Genomic DNA, 21580 nt, shown 5'->3' with positions numbered 1-21580 from the left:
TTACAGGCATGTGAAATTTAAGGTGTTACTGTGCCTTTTACATATAGATAATAAATAAATAGAGAATTTTAAGTGCATGTTCATGATTCATGTATTTGTTATTTGCTCTTTATTGTCTTAGTATTCACTGTGTGCCCCTCTCTGTGTCTCTTTCATTAGGGTGTTTGTGTTTATAGATCCCGCTGTATTTCCTTTGTCTCTGCTGAATGCGCTCAAAGCTGACGTGGAGTCTGCGGACCCTGGCGGAGACACATCGATCTACAAACGCAGGGTTTTGCTGCACACGTTGATAGCTGGATTAGGGAAGCAGAGCGATGTTGACCCGCTCGCACATGCTCTAGAGGTTTGTGCACATTAAAAACATCTGTAGAGCATCGCTATCCCATGGGATTTCAAATTATTACATTTATATAATATACTGTACTGTTCAAAACTTTGGAGTCTGTAGGTCTGTAAGCAAGGCTGCATTTATTTGATCAGAAATATACAGTTAAAGCAATTTTCAGCATCATTACTCCAGTCTTCAGTGTCACATGATCCTTCAGAAATCATTCTAAAATCCTGATTTACTGATCAAGAAACATTTCTAATTATCAATGTTGAAAAAAGTTGTAGAAACCATAATACTTTTTTTCAGGATTATTTAATTAATATAATGTTCAAAATAACAGCATATATTTTAAATAGATTTGTTTGTAACAATATAAAACGGCCATATGCAAGTTTCTTTAAAAAAATTATTTATTTAAAAAAAAAAAAAAAAAGGTTAAACTTTTTGAATATATTCAATTGCAAATTGATGTGTTTGGAGAAACTATAAAGAAAAAAACCTGAAGCACAATATCAAATGGGATGGGTGTTTTTTGTTAAGTATAATCAGGTTTAATCCTTTTGATCCTCTAAGACGTACATAAAGTCTTTGCTGGAAAATTTACTCTAAAGCAGAGGTTATTAATCTGTTAAATTATAATTAAATTAGATTAAAATAAATAAATAAAATGTTTGATTATAATAAATAAATAAAAATTTGATCCAAGTTTGACATTTAACAGTATTTTACTACACCGATCAGACATAACATTATGACCACTGACAGTTGAAGTGAATAACACTGATGATCTCTTCATCGCCTGTTAGTGGGTGTGGATATATTAGGCAGCAAGTGAACATTTTGTCCTCAAAGTTGATGTGTTAGAAGCAGGAAAAATGAGCAAGCGTAAGGATTGGAGCGAGTTTGACAAGGGCCAAATTGTGCCAAATCTAGACGACTGGGTCAGAGCATCTCCAAAACTGCAGCTCTTGTGGGGTGTTCCCGGTCTGCAGTGGTCAGTTTCTATCAAAAGTGCTCCAAGGAAGGAACAGTGGTGAACTGGCGACAGGGTCATGGGCGGCCAAGGCTCATTGATGCACGTGGGGAGCGAAGGCTGGCCTGTGTGGTCCGATCAAACAGATGTACTACTGTAGCTCAAATTGCTCAAGAAGTTAATGCTGGTTCGGATAGAAAAGTGTCAGAATACACAGTGCATCGGAGTTTCTTGGCTGCATAGCCACAGATGTGACCTCTTTCAGCAGGATAATGTGCCCTGCAAAAATGGTTCAGGAATGGTTTGAGGAGCGCAACAATGAGTTTGAGGTGTTGACCTGGCCTCCAATTTCCCCAGATCTCAATCCAAGCAAGAATCTCTGGGATGTGCTGAACAAAAAAAGTCAGATCCATGGGGGGGCCCAACACAATGTTAGGAATCACAATATTGGTCATAATGCCTGATCGGTGTATAGTGAGTATATCAAATATATAATTATGTAACTTTAGATTTATAATATACAATTTTCAGTGTATAAATGTTTTCTAAAAATAGATACATTTTAGGAGGGGGGTCCCTCACACGAGAATGCTCATATTTGGGGGCCCGTGGCATCTAAAAGATTGAAAGCTCCTGCTTTAAAGAAGACTAAGGGCCGGTTTTACTAAAGACACGCAGTAAAAAAAATAGCACTGAAAAGGCATGCACAGGGTTATTTTGGCGGCTGATCTTATTGCATATGCATTTGTAGGAGTTTTATGGGAGGAGAGAATTTAAATTAATCATGCAAGGTGATTTACTGAGGTTAGCGCGCGTAAGTTTACTGGTATTTGTGTCATTATTTACTGCCCAAAAAAGCATGTCTTAAAGGGATAGTTCACCCAAAAATGAAAATTAGCCCATAATTTACTCACCCTCAAGTCATCCGAGGTGTATATGACATTCTTCTTATATTAAAAAAGTTCTGGCTAATCCAAGCATTAGAATTTGATTTATAGTTGCTCTGTTTTTGAAGTCCATAAAAAGTGCATCTGTCCGTCAAATAACGTGCTCCACGCGTCTCCGGGTGTTAATAAAGGCCTTCTGAAGCGAATCGACGCGTTTGTGTAAGAAAAATATCCATATTTAAAACTTTATCAAGTAAAGTTCCAGCCGATCGCCTTCTGTGGAAAAGTGTTGAATGTTGAAAGTGAAACCTACCTGGTTATGTTAGTCTTACGATCAGCAGGGGAACTTTCAACAGTTTTTCCATATATTGAACAGGGAAGGCGGTCGGCTGAAAGTTTACTTTATAATGTTTTAAATATGGATATTTTTCTTACACACACGCATCGATTCGCTTCAGAAGGCCTTTATTAACACCCTGGGGCCGTGTGGAGCACGTTATTTGGTGGACAGATGCACTTTTTATGGACTTCAAAAACAGAGCAACTATAAATCCAATTCTAATGCTTGGATTAGCCTGGACTTTTGTAATGTAACTCCGATTTTATTCGTCTGAAAGAAGAATGTCATATACACCTAGGATGACTTGAGGGTGAGTAAATTATGGGCTAATTTTCATTTTTGGGTGAACTATCCCTTTAAACCAGACGCTAACTGGTTGATTGCGTTTGTGTTCTTCAATTTGCACTTCATCAGTAGGGCCTAGATCACGTGCAGAACTTTCCACCCCCATCAGCGCTTTTGGAATTACACTCTCACACTAATTTGCCCTGTTTAGTAAATTTGGCCCTAAGTGTTTGTTTATTTCAGCATTTAGGTGAAGACCTGGAGCTGCACTTCCAGAATGTTGTCACCATCCTAGAGCAGAGAACAGAAGATGGAGCTTCTGACGATAACCAGTACAAATCAAGATTACAAAAGATCTACCAAGACATCCTGTCTGCTGCAAAAGGTAGAAATATCCTCACTAGAATCCAATAGACACTCTTTTATAGACACAACAGACACTACTACTAAACAGACTCAAACATATATGGCCTGGTTCCACTTCCACAGACAGGTCTTAGATTAAACCAGGATTAGGCCGTAGTGCATCAAAGGTCAAAAAACACTTTCATTTTCTCATAATATACATTGCACATCATTGTTCAATGATTCTCAAACAACTTGATGGATGAATCAGTGCGGAAGTGTTTGATCGACTAAACGTGACGCACACATATTAATTCTCCTCCCCCTTCACATCTTGCCACAGTTTATTAATTATTATCATTATCATTATTGTTAACATGTACAAGACACAAATGTATGTCAAATTACAACAACTGTGGTAGGACAGATGCAGAATTATATCAAAGCACAAGAAAATAATTTTCCTTATTAATATTTCCTAATTCTGTGCCTTTCCCTTGCGTCTTTCCCCCGCATCCCTAAGGGGTGGAGCTAAGACACGAAGAAAGGAAGCGAGGAAAGGAAACGAGGATGCACAAATAAGAATTGAGAAGCACCCACGATCTGTAATAACAGACACAGTTTTAGGTAACAGTAGCAAAGTTTGTTCAAATCCCGCATTGAGGAGCAGTCTTCAGTAAAATGACGTTTGTGGGCGTGTCAAGTTGTTCGCGAGCGGACTACGTACAACACAGACGGGCATTATGCAAATGTCTTTTCTAGTGACGTAGAACCGCAATGCAGTAAGATTTGAATTACAAATGACTCGTATCGGCGGTTTAGAGTCGATTCTTTCTTTTGGGAGACAATAACTTTTTTTATCAGGCACTTTCGACGTTACAACTTTGCAGAAAAACATAATAGGGGCAATGAAAACAGCTGTAAAAACATGTATTTTAGTCTGTTCTGGGAAACCGGGGGGGGGGGGGGGTACTCTTTTAATATTCACACTTTTGGTCTGTTCAGATCCATCGTGTCCAGCCTCACAAGTGGAAACTCAGCTGCCCTGTCCTGAGGTCAGCTTCCATGTCTGGACCAAAGAGGATGAGATATGTGAGCAAAACTGTTGTTATTTTAACAAATGCCTGTACTCCTAAAACAAGCCTGGCATTCAGTGGTTTACGTCTTCTTTTACACAGGGAATGAGCTGGTTAACTTTGCACTGATGGTTCCTGGAGACCGAAACTCTGCTTATCTGGACGAGCATGACCTGAAACGTAACTCGGTCATGTCCACCATGTCCACGGACAGTGGCATTGAGGGAGACCTGCCCATTAGTGAGTTCTCCTCTATAATGATGGAGTCTCAGGGCGGCCCAGAGGAACAGAGCAGCTCTCAGTCCTTCTACAGGAGGCCGTGTGTGCGATGGCCCAGAGCTGGGAACAGAATGATGCTCATGATGGAGGCCATTAAGGGAAATGGAGGATGCGTCCTCACTAAAGAGGAAAGGAACCTCACGGCTCGTATTGTTGTTATGGGTGACGACAGAACGCTAGGGCGGCTAGCCAAGACTCTCCACACTATACGGTAAGATGACTGCATGGATTCATTTCAATTGCATCTGAAAAAGTAAACATCTAGTTTAAAGTTTTTATCTTGCTGTGTTTGTGCTCAGGAAAAGGGAGGCACGACATCTGCTGCTGACAAAAAGAGTGAATATGGAGATGTATTACATTCCAGTGACTGACCAGTCGCCACCTTCCAATCAGGTAATAGATTTTGTGTTTTTAGATGCTTTGGTTTTCCTTTAAAAATACACTAGCAATGACATCTCAACAATGTTTCACTGTAATGCATGTCTTTTCCAGGAGGGTCTTCCTGAAGACATGCTGACACTGGCAGGGTACTTGGGAAGCGTGGATCAGTGGTATGACTGTAACATCACCGGTTTGGGGGCCATGATTCTAAAACTGGCCCAAATGGTAATTATTACATTCTGAAGAGTCAGGAATGGAATCGTTTGGAATTCATTATTCCAAGAGTTCCAATTCCTCTTATCTATTCTAGAAGACACTCAGCATTACGGGCTGACCTGAGTAAAGGATCATGCCCTGACCCTTCTGCAACATCCCTTGAATACTCAGACAAAGACAGAAACTTCTTTCAAATGTAAACATGAGTTCACAATGGGAATTTGCATTAATCAAGTCCAACTTTTGTGGGAATGAGACCTTTGTACCAGTCGCACTGAGACGTTTCATCTTATTCCAAACCTGTATAATACTGTAAAGTACTTGTTCACAATAACCCATATAGTTTCTGGGTGAATTTCAGCATGTGGAGAGGAGAGATGAGGTCAATGGGGATGAAACGTAAATTAAGGTGATTGACTTTGTGTGGCTGAGCCTCGGGTGGGGATGCCACTTTCACAAGAGAGATTTCAAATGTTAATTCCCTGAAACATCCTTTTTCTCTGGAGTAATCGTTCCTTAGCCCAGACATCCCAGCATTTTACAGTCTTACACATGTATAAATATGACATTCAAGAGCAGTTTGATTTAGGGAGTTTTTTTGTCATTGTAGCAGAGCATCAGTCAGAGCGAATCTTCAGACCCCAACACCTTCCTGCTAGATATCATCTCATACTACACACGTGTCAGCCAGCTTCCGGTGCATCTTCCCATCTACTCTGTCAAGGTTAGATTCAATCATGCATTGATCTAAACGAGTGAATACTTGTGTGAAAAGGACATTGCCCTTGTTCTTACCAAAAGGTTGTCATGACTGTAGAAATCGTGGGTTGTTTTCTGTGACAAAAGCTGAATATCTCTATGCTCACACATCTAGATCTGCGTCTCTGGCAGCACCCACGCGGTGGAGGAAGTGTTTGTGGCTCAGCTCGCGATGGACTTCCCCGAGGTCAAACGCTACAGAGCCACATTTAAAGACACAATTAAAGGTGGTCGTACGTTTATTTTTACTACATAATATATCTACTGTAGGTGATTTTACTAAACGTTTGTCATTTAATTTTGACTTGAAGGTTCAGTGCGTTACAAAAAATACAACCTACAAGAATTTCATGGTGCAGTTGTGTCACTAAATTATAGAAAGGTGAGTTTCCTCTCAAATTATTTACTATTAATAAGGCAAACCTAACTAGCTAGCATTATTTTGGAAAATAAATAAAAGTATGTAACGATTTAAAACTATGTTTTAGTATTAGAAACACTACCAATCAAAAGTTTGCGGTCAATATGATTTTTTAAAAGCAATTAATACGTTTAGTAAGGACGGATTCAATTGATCAAAGGTGAGAGTAAAGACTTTTTTATTTTTAAAATAAATTCTGTTCTTTTTAATTTTCTGTTCCTCAAAGAATCCTGAAAAAATGTGTATTTCTGAGTTTCTTCAAAAATATGAAGCAGCAGAACTGTTTTCAACATTGATAAATAATAATCAGAAATGTTTCTTGAGCATCAAATCATCATATTATTATGATTTCTGAAGGATCATGTGACACTTAAGACTGGAGTAATGATGCTGAAAATGGAGCTTTACATCATAGCTTTACATAGTCCAAGGCACTCAATGGGTGTGTTGAAAAAGTTAAAAAGCCTTTATTTTTTCATGGCTTAAACATTTAAAATTGGTGACAGGTACACCTACGCGTTGCGGCTTTACATGCCTTCGTCAGGGTGTGTATAACAAACAACATCTCAAGCTCATTTTTAACCAGCCATTAATTGATCAAATTACAGACACCAGGGGCCCGTTTCAGAAAGGAGGTTAAGTGAAAACTCTGAGTATGTTTACCCTGAAATAAGGGAAACTCTGGGTTTTCTGTTTCAGAATGGGAGGTATGTCAAACCCGTGAAAGCAGGGTAAGTCAAGCCCGTTTCTAAAAGAGAGGTAACTTATACTCAGAGTCAGTTACCAGGGTAACGTACTCTGTGAACCTAACCTAGTCAGGAGCAGGCTTTCTTTGGTAAACCCAGAGTTTCTTTCAGGCTCCTTCCCTTTTTAAAGCACCTGCGGTGTTTAAATACTTAAATCATTCATTCAAATGCCACAAATGCTTTTCTTACTGAGTATTTTGTTCATAGTTCAAGTACAAATATATATTTTTTTATAAATTTAATCTAAAGCTAAAGTAAGCCAAGTTTACTTAAAACAAGTTCAATTATCTGCCACTTGACAAAAATACATAATAAGAAAAGCATTATTTGCAGTGCAGGAACATTCATTCATTGCTCATATTTTCATCATGAGGACACTGTCAAAGTGACAAACAGCATGTCCTTTTATACAGGATCCTCACGTTCACTTGATAATCCTCTAGAAGTAACCTAATAATTAGAATTTCCTTTAAGATTTCCAGTGGTTGGACGCATTGATGACACTCATATTCCCATCATCACACTTTCTGAAAACTGATTACTGTATGGGATGGAAGGACCACCACAGCTGTTAAATACATTTATTTAAATGTTTATGGTCATCTTCATTTCCTACAAATACTTTATTTGTTTTCCTGTTGGATGTTAATATTCTTCCTCCATCTCCTCTTCATCTGTCAGTGGTGCTGGTGTTTGGCTGGCCTGAGTAGAAGTCAAATGTTAATGTCATTACCCTAATTAATAAATGTAACGGGTGGGATCAGAGAACATTTCATTATGTGAAAAGAGCATAGAACCTTTTCACATTTCTGGGTTTCTGAAGCTGAAGTCGTCATAGTTGGGTTAACTTTTATAGCGGTGAATGAGAGAATACATTAAATATATATTTTTAAAACTCCATAATAGTGATTTCACAACTTTCAAAAAGAGGGAAAAATAGAGTGAGATTGATAACAGAAGTGAAAAGAGAGAAATATATTATTTTTCGCCATCACTCCCATTTTTAGAAACACCCTCACAGCAGCGGTAACTTGTTTTTTGTAATTTGATGCAAAAGTAATATTATACAAAGTATTAGTGTTATAATACATACATTTAAATAAAAAATAAAAATAAAAAAAACGTTGCAGGATTTACGATATTGATGACCATTAAAACAGTGAAAAGGGTCTATGTGGGAAAAGCTGCTGCACATTGGACACTGAATGATATTTACTTAATATGTCAAATGTTTGTAAAGTCATTAAACCTACACCCATTAACATTTTATACTTAAAGCTTTATCTGATTGAATTATGTTTTTATTTTTCATTTTTAGCAGCTGCCACATTCTTTTTTTGCCTTTTGGATACCATGAAAATTTTACTTAATTAAAATAATTAAGAATTAAATTTACAGATTGACCCGGAAGTATGCAAATGTATTTTTGTTGGGTGCTGTTGCCATGGTGAATCGTAATTTCGGAGCTCCATTGATCGTGGCTTTTCATAGTTGGAGTGCATGTGCTTAACTCAGAGTCAGTCTACTCAAAGTTGATTGAACTACCTCAATTCGGCTGTTCTGAAACCCAAAACTCAGAGTTTCCCATCTCAGAGTAAGTCAACTCAGAGTTCAGAGAGAGAGAGAGAGAGAGAGAGAAAAAAAGAAATAAAAAAATAAAAAAATTATAATAAAAAAAATAAAATAAAAAAAGAGCTTTTAAAAAGAGAGTCTTTCTGGATCTATACTCTGAAAGCAACTACTTTCCCAGGCTTAAACGGAGAGTTAGATTTTGTACCATTTCTGTAATATAATTTAGTTCTTTCTAGTAATATGTTACATCATGAATTATTTGATGTTTACGAATTATGTTGAATTCAATTATATGAATTACTTGATTTATGTATTTCTATGTCTAACTTAATTTCATTGTTAACTATATACAATATTGATTCGTGCAATTTTTACTTGTATACATCTTTGATATTTATGATTATTTTGTTTATTTATTTTAATTTGTTATTTTTTTTATTTTATTTTAATTGTATTTTTTTAATTATTTATTTATTTATTTATTTTCTCTCTCTCTCTCGCTCTCTCTCTCTCTCTCTCTCTCTCTCTCGGTTTCCTTACACAGAGTGACCTGGTGTCTGTAATTTGATCAATTAATGGCTGGTTAAAAATGAGCTTGAGATGTTGTTTGTTATACACACCCTGACGAAGGCATGTAAAGCCGCAACGCATAGGTGTACCAATTTTAAATGTTTAAGCCATGAAAAAATAAAGGCTTTTTAACTTTTTCAACACACCCATCGAGTGCCTTGGACTACCTTTGTTTCTGAACGTAATTATCCCATACAACCAAAGAGCACCGAGATTTTACACCCTGTGCAGCACTTCTGGCATTCCTTGCTTTGATACATTTTAAAATATATTCAAATAGAACAGAGTTATTTGAAATTGTAATAATATTTCATGATATTATCGATTTTACTGTATTTTTTTATTCAATAAATATAGCGCTGGTGTATAGACTTCTTTCAAAAACATTAAATCATCCTGTACTGACCCCGAACCTTTGAATAGGAATCTATGTCATAAAATATTTGTTGTTAACATTTCTCTTAGGCCTCAATAAGTGACCGAGAAGTCGAGAGGGGAATGTCTTTGACGACAAGTGGCATGTTGATCAGGGTCTCACCTTCCTGCAGATTCAAAAGTACGCCACATGTTTAAAATACTACATTCTTCTTTGCCATAATAGCAGCATTGCTAATTTGCCAATGATTCGTTTATTTATGGTCAAACTCTTAGAATTAACATGAAGGCTGTTTTTTTTTTCATTAATATATTTTTGGAGAATATTGTCTATTAATTAGTGGTGGGCATAGATTCATTTTTTTAATCTAGATTAATCTCACTGTAATCTTGGAATTAATCTAGATTAAAATGGCTCATCTGAATTCTGCCGAAGGCATTCAGAATATGTGTGCTTGTATGTGATCGTTTGTCTTTTTGTAGTTTGAATAATAAATAACTTCTGTCCCTTTAAGACCTGACGCACATGGATCCCAAAAACTGTTCCTGCGAACTGGTTACGACTGTGTTTACGTTAAAACTCACCAAGATGGGCATTGAGACATTTTTGAGTGTATTTGACCATTAATAAGTTGGTAAAAGGAGCTCATTTTTGCACTTGTATGTCAGAGGAAGCTTTATTACGGTATGTGTGTGTGCGCTTCAGATGCGAGCGCGAAATATGCAAGAATTAGTAGAATTAACGCTATGTGCAAGCCCGCGCGAAATTCAGACCGGTCACACAACCGACAACACTAGTAGGCATACACACAGGTTCGAAGACTCGTTCTCTCGCCCCCTACAGTGCAATTCGGCTAGGTATACATCGGCGCTAAAATATCAAGGTGAAAGTCATCATAGCTTGCGTAGTATAGACCCAGCTCCCAACCCAACTTTGAGAATAGATTATCGGCGATATTTTCCGCCCGATAAGAGTCTCACGGTAACGCAGCACGTTAACGTCGATAACGGCCCACCACTAATATTAATATATATATATTTTTTTTTTTCTGTTTCATTCTGTTTTTATTTTTTTTTATAGTCATTTAAGTCAGTTTTAGTTCTTGTCATTTAAATTAAATTAAGAAATGCTGCCTTGGCAACTAACTGAAATAAAAGAAGTTTATTTTAAAGGTACCCCATGTAAGTTTTGACCGGTTAAAAAACAAAACTGCATGCATTTTGCAGAAGAACATTGTTTTGGTTGTGCTTCAACTCTGACTAACTGTGACTGTACAGATGAATATAATTATGCCTCATTACTAAAAAAAAAAATAGAGAGATTATCCTACTGCTCATAAATCATTCATATCTAGGTTTAGAGATATAAACAGTTTAGATGGAAAGGATCTCAAGCTGACTAGCTGAAGACGTTACTTTAGCTTTACCCATTAATAGATATGCCAGCAGACTGACCTCTGTTCACACGGCCGTAGCCAGCTATGAGGTCACAGAGGTCCGGACCTCTGTAATTTTTTTCATATTCAAAAATAAAATTGCAAGCTCTCTAAATGACTAATAAGCCGTGTGAACCACCTCCTATAGGCTCATATAGGCTGTTTGCGATTCATGTCGCTGCGAGAAGAGTGAATGGGACTCGAGAGCTTTTTGTAAGTGAGGGCGCGGGTGCCGCCTCCGTGTTGCCAGATCCAGTTATTATAAGCGATTTTGGACTCATTTTCCCACTTAACGTCACACTTTAGGAAGTTAATAAAGTGGTAAGTTGCATGTTAGGGTTAGTGATCTATTTATTTTATTCCCAAAACACAAGCTTTTTTAAACTTATTTCGGATTTATATTGTTTGTTTGTTTTTTGTTTTTGCTTGTCTTTCGTAGTAATATCTGGCAACACTGCGCCACAGGCAGTAATTTAAAAAAATCTCATAGACAAACTATACTTGCTGACAGGAATATGCCACATTCGTTAAGACAAACGCAGTGATCATAATTATTATCTGTAAGGTATCAACGCAATCAAAACCAGTAGCACAATAAAGATCTGTATAACAAGTAGCCTAGATTGATTACAGAATTTTCCTGTCCTCTCAGACAGTCAATATTGTGCTCGTAGCGCGCATTCTTCAATTGTACGCGCAAACGCGGTGGATCTCACTTGATTATAAATAAAGTGCAAAATAATCTACGAGCATGCAACAATGCATGTTAATTAGTAAGTCATGAAATTACCAAAAAGTGCCAGTAAATTAAACTTAGTATGTTAGCTGCGAATGATTTACATGCAGGTTTATGATGTTGTTCAGTCATCCTCAGGATCAGTAGCTATTCATATGTTTCATTAACAGTTCATCTAAATATTGTGTACTATTTACCATGGTAACGTCTCGGTTACGTATGTAACCCTCGTTCCCTGAGGAGGGAACGGAGACGTAACGTTAGTGACTAACGAATGGGGGTTTTGATTAGAAGCCAATCATCTTTGAGAATTTAACAACGCCCAATGGCAGTGCCAATGCCATGGGCATGCGGAATTTGCATGTGTAACTCCGCCCCACCGTGTGGGTATATAAGGAAGTACGCTGGCAACATCGCATTATGTTATCTGCTGCGGAGCCAAGACTGAACTCCCGGCCGTTCCAGCAGTACAGCGGATGTGGCAAAGGGACGTTATGTCTCTGTTCCTTCCTCAGGGAACGAGGGTTACATACGTAACCGAGACGTTCCCTTTCGTTCAGTCACTACGACGTAACGTTAGTGACTAACAAATGGGGGTCCCAATACAATGACGACACTCGGCTGTCTTCCAGTGCTTTACGTAAGTGCGAGTACCCTGTTGTAAGACTAGCACGGACGAAGGACTCCCACTTATCACAGGAATACCAAGGTACACTGGGAAGCATATTCCAGGTGGAGATATGCCAAAATGCCTACCCGTAGGGAGGACTTAGAGAGTACACATATGACCCGCTAAGGGCTGCATATGGGAAACTCTAGGGTACCAGCCGAAGGTGGATTTTTAACCCCAGGGGTGGCAGGGACTTGCCAAGGGAAAGACACCTGCTCACTAAGGAGGCTTACGGTGGAAATACACGTGTCGGGGTCGCAGGAGGAGAACCATGCACACGGGGCACCTGGCCGGACACGAGGGTCTGGGCTCGAGAGGGCAGACTTACTGGTGTCGGCGTCGACAGTGCTGGAGGAACTCAGGGCTTCCGGGAAGCTCACCTGAGGAGAATATCACACGTATCCAGTCCGTGGAGTGGAATGGCGAGCAAGTGAAGACACCTGAGCCAAGTCTATACCGGCCACTTGTGAAGGCGAGTACATAGTCGGACACAGGCTCCACTCGGAGATTGTAGAATCTGGCGAATGTGTTAAAATCCAGCTCTGCAGATGTCTGTTAGCGAGGCGCCATGTGCTAGAGCCCAAGAGGAGGCCACACTCCGAGTGAAGTGGGCCCTAACCCCAAGGGGGCATGGTCGACCCTGCTGCTGGTAAGCCAAAACAATGGTGTCCACTATCCAGTGAGACAGCCTTTGCTTTGAGAGAACTCTTCCCTTCCACTCCCCACCATAACAGACAAAGGTCCTGAAACACTGCGTCCTGTCTACATAAGCGCGAAGGGCGCGTACTGGACAGAGCAATGCCAAGGCTGGGTCTGCCCCCTCCAAGGGCAGCGCTTGCAGGTTCACCACCTGGTCTCTCAGGGTTTTTCCTGGGTCAAAAATGGTCTTCGGTGGTGGTTCACACACACACAGACACACACACACACACCCTACCCACGTGATCTGCGAGCGCAATACTGACAATACATTTAAAAAATGCTAGTACTTTTGATAATCTTATTTTGATATCTCATATTATGTATGATCTCTTACATCGATGTTTGTTTCTTTTGTTCCTCATTTTTTACACTATTTACAGATAATTGTTTTGGTATATAATCATATCATCAGCTAGCTAATAACAACTTCACCTGAGTTTCACCTCACTCCAGTCTAAAGGATTGTTGGCTATTTATTTTACTACACATTGTCAACAGAAATAAGCTGAAATGCTGTTGATAATTAAAAATAATTCTTACTATCCACTCTTGCTAAATTGGGTAAGCACACTTGTGCTTTTTTCAGTCATGGCACCCTTTGAAAATGTTTGTATACTTTATGCTAGGGGTGTAACGGTACAGATTGCTCATGGTTCGGTTTGTATCACAGTTTCGGTACGGTTCAGTATTTGCTATGTTCAGGGTAAAAAGGACTACTGTCAAATAAAAATAAAGAAAATAATAAGAACAAATAATTTAAATACAAGCAGCAGCAAAAATAAATACTATTGAGCAAAGATACTAATAAAATAAACTATGCTTTTCAGGTACGTCTAAGCTAGCTATTCAATCAAGAACAGTGAGTGATGCCCTTGTCTTTTGTTGTTTGACATTAAACAGACAGCAGTAAACGCTACTGCCCCTTTAAGACCTAATGCATGGATATGCGTCATCTTTCTCGACTGTATAAAGTTTACTTAAGGCATATACAGACTATGTCTGCTAGAATACTCATCAAGATGGACATGTTGACATACTTTTTGTGTGAGTTTGTCCGTTCAAGAGCTAGACTTGAAAGAGAAATCAATATTTGCGCGCTGTGAGATGTGTGCGCGCTTTCGGATGAGTGCACAGAGACAAATGTTCTCACAGCGCGCGTGACTTCTCATTCGCTCCTTCTGGCACTACACCCGGGTGATGATGGCGAAAATGACTGGTCATATTCGAATATACGCCAGCACTCGCATGCATTGAACAAAGTTTACAAAGAGAGAATTATTTGAAGGACTTTTACACTGCACCCCGGTCGGGAAACACTGTTTTAACCAGACGTTAAAATGATTCGGTTCAAAGAAGTCATTAGGTCACGAATCGGACATTAGCAGACGCGTTGTGTGCGAATACCGTCTCTTCGGTAACACCGCGGAAGATGTCAACACACAGAAAACACTTAATAACTGAATATAATTTGTTTCCCGTTTATTGAAAGTATGGTTTATGTCAGCTGGTCAGAGAAGAGTCTACGTTTTTTGAGAGCAATTCACACCCAGCGGTAATTCAAGGAAAAAATTGAACCATGTTCCACATGTAACATGGTTTCGGTCTTCCGACCTTTTGATTTGGATTAATATGTGAAATATGAGAAAGCTAACACAGTGATGACCCAGAGAGTGTGCACGGGGAGGAGCTCTCTGATCGTTCTCTCTGTCACTCAGTCACAAGCGCAGCATCTATTCTACTTCATTCATAAATCACAATAACTCATAAAATTAGGCTTTGGCGGGACAAAAATTCGTTTTGGCGGCCGCCAAAAAATTTTCAATGCAGGAAAAACCCTGGTCTCTGAATGGAGTGGTGGGAACCTTGGGCACATATCCGGGCCGGGGTCTCAGGATCACGTGAGAGTTGGCCGGCCCAAACTCCAGGCACGCTTCGTCAACCGAAAATGCCTGCAGGTCCCCTACCCTCTTGATGGAGGCCAGTGCGGTCAGGATCGCTGTCTTCATAGACAGGAGCTTAAGATCGACTGACCGTAAAGTGTTTGTTCTCTTACCTGTTTGTTCTCAACGAGGTCGTGGTAGGCTGATATAGCGGCCATGTACACCTTGAGGGTGGAAGGAGACAGTCTTCGTTCCAACCCTTCTGTAGAAACGAGAGCACGGACCCAATCAGGCATTTCCAGGGGTCTTCTTGGCGGGAAGAACACCAGGTGACGAAGAGGTTCCACTTCAACGCATAGGCACGCCTAGTGGACTCTGCCCTAGCGGAAGTGATGGTAGCCACCACCGGAGGTGGTAGGGTACTCAAACCTGCCGCGTCCCGTCCAGGAGCCACACGTGGAGGTTCCAGTGCTCGGGACGCGGGTGCCAGAGGGTGCCCCGTCTCTGAGAGAGGAGGTCCTTCCTCGGAGGGATTGGCCAGGGAGGGGCTGACGCAAGGAGTAAGAGTTCTGGGAACCAGGTCTGGCTGTGCCAATATGGGGCGACCAACATGACCTGCTCCTTGTCCTCCCTGATCTTTCACAAACATAATGCGATGTTGCCAGCGTACTTCCTTATATACCCACGCGGTGGGGCGGAGTTACGCATGCAAATTCCGCGTGCCCATGGCATTGGCACTGCCATTGGGCGTTGTTAAATTCTCAAAGATGATTGGCTTCTAAGCGAAACTCCCATTCGTTAGTCACTAACGTTACGTCGTAGTGACTGAACGAAAGGGAACTGTTGTTTCCTTAACCCCAAAATTCCATTTTATTTTTTACTTTGGTCTCTCATACCAACTTACAACTAACATTATTGTATTAACAAAATCTCGTTTGGAACTGCTACCTTATACTGTTTATTCATCATCAGTGTCATATTCTTATTTTTTTTTGTGTAGGCTATCTTACAGGTTTCTTCAATTGCTAACAAGCATTGTTCAATACTGAAACCTTATTTTCAAAACTCTTCATACAATCTGCATTTTCAAGATTAATTTTGGCCAAACAGTTAATCTAACCCCCAAAACTCACTCAGACCAACAAAACACTTCATACATGTCTCAAAATAAGCTTGTTCCACCAATCACTGGCAACAAATTCTCCTTTAGAAAACATGCAAGTCACTCATAACACACTGACCTAAAAAAAAACACTAACAACAGGGAGCTAGATTTTCTATATTTCAAAAAAATGTATGTACACAATTTCGCACGAAAGCCATCCAGCTAGGTCTAAAATATTTAAAGGCCCACTGAAGTGCCTTGAAATGCGCAGCATTATTCAATGTGTTGATGTGATTTCCCCTGAAACGGCTCCAGCTGTAAGCAGCTCCTCCCCTTTTTTGAAACAGCCAATAGCGTTTCGTTAATATCACATTTTGACTAGAGCCTTTCTGTTTGGTAAAGCCACAGTTTCTTCCTAATCTCTAACCGTTAATCATCATAATCTCCTCCATATCATTTTGAAAGCATTCTGTGCAGAATTTAAATGGGTCCGATATGTTTTGTTGTGTGCGCCGACTCGCGCATATGATCCGCTCTGCGCTCTCGTGTCTCTAGTCTAGACCAGAGCCGTTGGTGTGTGTGTGTATGTGAGTGTGTGTGCTGCGGCGGTGCGCGTGAAACTATCGTGAAACCAGACTTCGTTCGCCTCAACTGAAAGCATATTTACACTGTCTGAATCGCTTCCTATCGCATATATAGTGCACTATGTGCATTCACCATGTAGAAAATAGTAAATGTGTGAACAGCTGACCGATTTAAGACAGCTTCAGCGTCTATTTATAGTGTAGGGGGCGGGATGGTTTAGATTCTAGAGAGCATTTGATTGGACAGAAGATGTGATGAGAAGCTGAAGTCTGCGATGATGTCATCAAAATCTGTGATTCATTTTAACGGAAGTGAGAGACGTACGTTTTGAATGCTTATATCTCCTAAATGCGAATTTTGTCATTGTTTTGGAACACACCAGCTTATTCATAACCTTAAGGCTAACATAGTCATACTAAAAGCTAAAAAACTTAAATTTTTATTTCAGGGGGCCTTTAAACTTATTATAGGCTAGTGATGGGAGAAACTTAGCTTTTCGAAACTTTGAACCAATTGCTTCTCAAAATGATTCACTGTTTTGAGTCTGACTGCAGTATATTTTGAATTTGGACTGAAGTACCCATTTCAACCACTAGCTGTCATTCTTACATACAGTACCTATAATGATATATTGACTCATTATTTAAATGTTGTTCATTTTGAGCAGAACAAAATTACATTGTGTACCTTTAATATAGTTAACGTTCAATTAGCCTAAATGTTTTTTATATATATATATATATATATATATATATATATATATATATATATATATATATATATATATATATATATATATATATATATATATATATATATATATATATATATATATTTTTTTTTTTTTTTTTTTTAGCTTAAGTTTATGATAACAACACTTGGTCATGGCTGACAGTATTTATTAAAGACTTATCAAATGTACTTTCACAAACAAGGAAGTACTGATTGTTCAGAAGAGGGAAAGAAATGATGTGTTTCCTTGTTTGTAATGTGGCTCTTTGGTTCTACAGGTCGACATAGTGTCAGCATAAGTTTCCAAGATACGAATCCCACAAAGCCCAGCACAGTAAGTGAAGGCTTGGACGGAGCTTATAAAATAGTGATTTCTCTGTTACATTCTAATCTAGATGTTATATTTAGTAATCTTGAATGAATTTTCTCTCTAGCCGTCACTCAGAGCTGTTAGTGCCAATATCAGGGTTCTGGAAGAGCGGACATTCACAGTGTGTTTGGATAAAGACCTACGTAAAACATTCAAGAATGTCCAGAGGTGAACAGTCAGATTATGCCTTTCTATACATGTTTGACCTTAATGTCCAACATTACCATTATTAGGTAAAACATATATGTTCCTGAGCCATTACAGAGTACATGTGTGACTCTTTTGCCCACAGCATTGAAGTTTCTCCATGCTTGGACCCGGGATACTGCCATCAGCCGAGTACCAAGTCCAAGTACAGTTTTGGAGAAGGAGGCGAATCACTGAGCAAATATCTGAATAAGACCCTCACGCTACCAATCAACACCTTCTGTGGCAATGAGCAATGACATGACTCAAATTCATGATATGAGCACTTGAGCCACGAGACAAACGGAAACCTTATACCTCTCTGAGGCTTTTAGTGTTTGTACGTGTCCATTTCCTCTTTTTGACTCTTCTCTGTTGTAACCTCAAGTGGCCATGACTTCCTGCTGAACTGTAAAAAGACATGCTGTTCATGAACTCTGAAATGCTGCACATTTTAATATGTCATGTTTACACTACTTTTACAGGCCTACTTTCATGCATGACGATAATGTGTTTGTATGTTACTTGGACATGTAATTTAGCACTTTGGAAGCACTTAGACTTTCATTTGACACTTGCCAATAATTAACGCGATAGAACAAACCGCTTTTTGAACAGAATAGCGTGCCAAGCTAGTTTTTCTGCAGTGTGTATGTGTGCGGAAACCTGTTACGCCAAAATGTGTCGTAGGCTATAATATGTGTGATATTGTATTTCACAATGTAATGTTCTCGATTTTTATTTACTGTTAGACAAATGAACCTGAGCTAATATCAACTGTTATTTTTAAACATCTTCTTTTCGACTCATGTTTTTTAAAGAACTACAAAATAGGCACCATACAGAGTCATACCATTTTTCACAGCCTTGACTTCATTAACAGAGCAAGTCTGTCACAGAAATCCTTATACAAAGCATTCTTTCACATGCAATGTTACCTTTAAAGCTACACTGTGTGATATTTTCCCCCATCTAGCGGTTAAAAGGTATATGACCACCCAGTTAATATTAGTTTCTCTTCCTCTCAATTCCGATTTCGTTTTAACTCCTACGGTGGCCGATTTAGTCCAAGATTAATATGGCTTCCAGTTCGACCTCGTCCACATTCGACACGGTGCCATCGAGTGTTAAAACGCGAAAGGCGAAGCTTGAATTTACGGGTATGTCCCTCTTTGGCTAATGTACTTTCAAGATGGAGGGGCAACATGGCGACCCGCATTCGAACCCATTACCCGTATGTATTTTCAATGGCATATTATAAACTTACGAGAATACTTTATTACTTGAAAGAAGTAAATATACATTAATGAGCACATATATTTTTGAAAGAACTAAGTGTTTTTAGCTGAGAATAAACTAAAAAAGTTACACAGTGTAGCTTTAAATGAGAGTGCATCAAAAAGGTTAAAAGAACAAGCCTAATGGTAACACTTTGGTTTCATTAACTACATTAGTTAACATGAACTACTTAATAATGAACTGCACTTCCACAGCATTTATTAATCTTTGGTAATGTTCATTTCATTTAATAATACATTATTAAAATAAAAGAGTTGTGAGTTAATTAATGCATAGAGTGTTAGTTAATTAATAGAGTGTTAATGCACTGTGAAGTAACATGAACAAACAATGAACAGCTGTATTTTTATTAACCAACATAAACAAAGATGAATAAGTACCCTACACTCTCAGAATTTTTTTTTTTACAGTGGAGGTACAATTTTGTTTCTTTGGGAACACAACGTATAACTGTACCTTTAAAGGTACACAATTTGTCCTTAGGGTACAATTAAACCATTGTTTTTGAACTTGGAGGTACAAAAATGTACACTTAATGGTAGTAACTACTACTCCAGTATACGGCCACTTGTACCTTAAAAGGTACCATTTTGTACTCTTATTTTTTGAGAGTGTACTGTAACAAATGTATTGCTCATGGTTAGTTCCTGTTAGTTAATACAGGGGTTTTCAAACTGGGGTCCTCCAGAAGGTTCCAAGGGGTCCCCAGAAAATTTCAGAGAATAAAAAGACTGGATAAAGTCTACCAAATATTCTAACTGTTTCATTTCTAAATGTTCTCTCCTTTCTTGCTGTATAGGCCTACATACTTTCCAGAATTGTTTGCTTTGTATCTTTCTAGTGATTTTTTCTCACTATAGGCCTCTTTATCATGCTCACTGGGGTTGTAAGGCAGTATTCTTAAAGCAGTACGTAAGCTGCTTACGTAGGCTACATTTATTGTGAAAGTTGTTTACAAATAATTTTTAATTGAAAATGTTAGGCTATACATCCAACAATAAGTATAGCCATTTTAAGTTTGGAAACAATATGTTGTATTTACAATGTGACACTTACTATTTATCTAACAGTTTAAATGTTTTTTCCATACATAAAAATAGATGGATTATAGGAAGGGGGTCTCTCATAAAAGGTCCACCAAATTTGGGGGTCCTTGGCATCATAAAGTTTGAAAACCCCTGAGTTAATACATTAGCTAATGTGAACGAATTATAAAGGGGGGTTATTAAATGTGACCGTGCTAGTCATAGACATAATAAATACATAGACGCCCTATTGGCCGCTGGACCGCACGTCAACGACGCCGCCATATTGCGGAGGGCAACTTTCCAATAACTCTAATAACAGGAATTGAGAAAAATGCCTGCTTCGTGTGCTGCTCGGGGCTGTACAAATCACCGCACAATTGGAAACAGTTCTCGGGGAATTACCTTTCACAAGTAAGACTGAACATTTGTTTCTGGTTGTATTTGGTCGTTATATTATTATATAATTAGTAATAGTGACGTTAGTTGGTCACCAGAGTCAGACTAAAATAGCTAGCGATGTCGCTACTTAGCTGTGGAAGTTGAGACATGAGTTGACATGATTTATATTATAGTTTTAGCTTATATTATATTTTATATTATAAATTAAATTTCCTGAAATCGATTCATCTATATATTTTTGAAAGACTTTTATGACAGGCGACTGACATATTGTGACTCTTAACGTTAGTTAACTTAAGTTAAGTTAGTTGCCTAGCTAACTTTTATCACACATTGAAGGTTTCCCAGACAAAGAGGTACGATATCAGAGCTCGAATTCGAGCATCAGGTACGGATTTCAGATATCAAAATATAATCTGAAAAGAGGCAATATCTGTATTAAAGGAAGAGCTGCATGATTAATTGTAAAAAGAATATTAATTCAAACACCTACATCATCTTATTCTTAAATTACAATTATTCTGCTATTTCTATTAAAACCTTTTGATAAGTAGGATTACAGCAAAAAATCGTGATTCATCCAGAATTGTGCAGTTCTAGTTCACCCAAATATGAAACTCTGCTGGCCAAGATATGACATATATATCTGTTTATATGACATATACATATTGGATGGCCTTAGGGTGAATACATTATCAGGTCATTTTAATTTTTGTGTGAACTATTTCTTAAGTGTGTGTGTGTGTGTGTGTGTGTGTGTGTGTGTGTGTGTGTGTGTGTGTGTGTGTGTGTGTGTGTGTGTGTGTGTGTGTGTGTGTGTGTGTGTGTGTGGTTTTTAGGGGGATGGAATAAACATCCAACTGCAGGCCAGTTCCAGGGCATTTTCCGGTGTCTCATGG

At 38.7% G+C, this 21580-nt stretch overlaps 1 protein-coding gene across 2 annotated transcripts in view; it reads left to right on the top strand.

The window, feature by feature from the left end:
- pik3r6b (phosphoinositide-3-kinase, regulatory subunit 6b) overlaps positions 1 to 20009 on the top strand; it is a 33044-nt gene extending 13035 nt beyond the window's left edge. For both annotated transcript variants that reach the window (XM_079831042.1, XM_079831043.1), the window contains 13 exons: positions 160 to 343; positions 3060 to 3201; positions 4167 to 4253; positions 4340 to 4727; positions 4816 to 4909; positions 5009 to 5122; positions 5724 to 5837; positions 5988 to 6099; positions 6184 to 6254; positions 9647 to 9737; positions 17678 to 17733; positions 17834 to 17937; positions 18062 to 20009. In XM_079831042.1, coding sequence (XP_079687168.1) covers positions 160 to 343; positions 3060 to 3201; positions 4167 to 4253; positions 4340 to 4727; positions 4816 to 4909; positions 5009 to 5122; positions 5724 to 5837; positions 5988 to 6099; positions 6184 to 6254; positions 9647 to 9737; positions 17678 to 17733; positions 17834 to 17937; positions 18062 to 18215 — 1711 coding nt within the window. In that variant the 3' untranslated portion in view covers positions 18216 to 20009. The remainder of the gene's footprint in view (positions 1 to 159; positions 344 to 3059; positions 3202 to 4166; positions 4254 to 4339; positions 4728 to 4815; positions 4910 to 5008; positions 5123 to 5723; positions 5838 to 5987; positions 6100 to 6183; positions 6255 to 9646; positions 9738 to 17677; positions 17734 to 17833; positions 17938 to 18061) is intronic.
- Positions 20010 to 21580: the final 1571 nt, after the last annotated feature.

The sequence above is a fragment of the Gobio gobio genome, assembly GCF_949357685.1.
Source record: "Gobio gobio genome assembly, chromosome: 1".
Classification (NCBI taxonomy): Eukaryota; Metazoa; Chordata; class Actinopteri; order Cypriniformes; family Gobionidae; genus Gobio; species Gobio gobio.
This window is presented reverse-complemented; position numbering and strand designations above follow the sequence as displayed.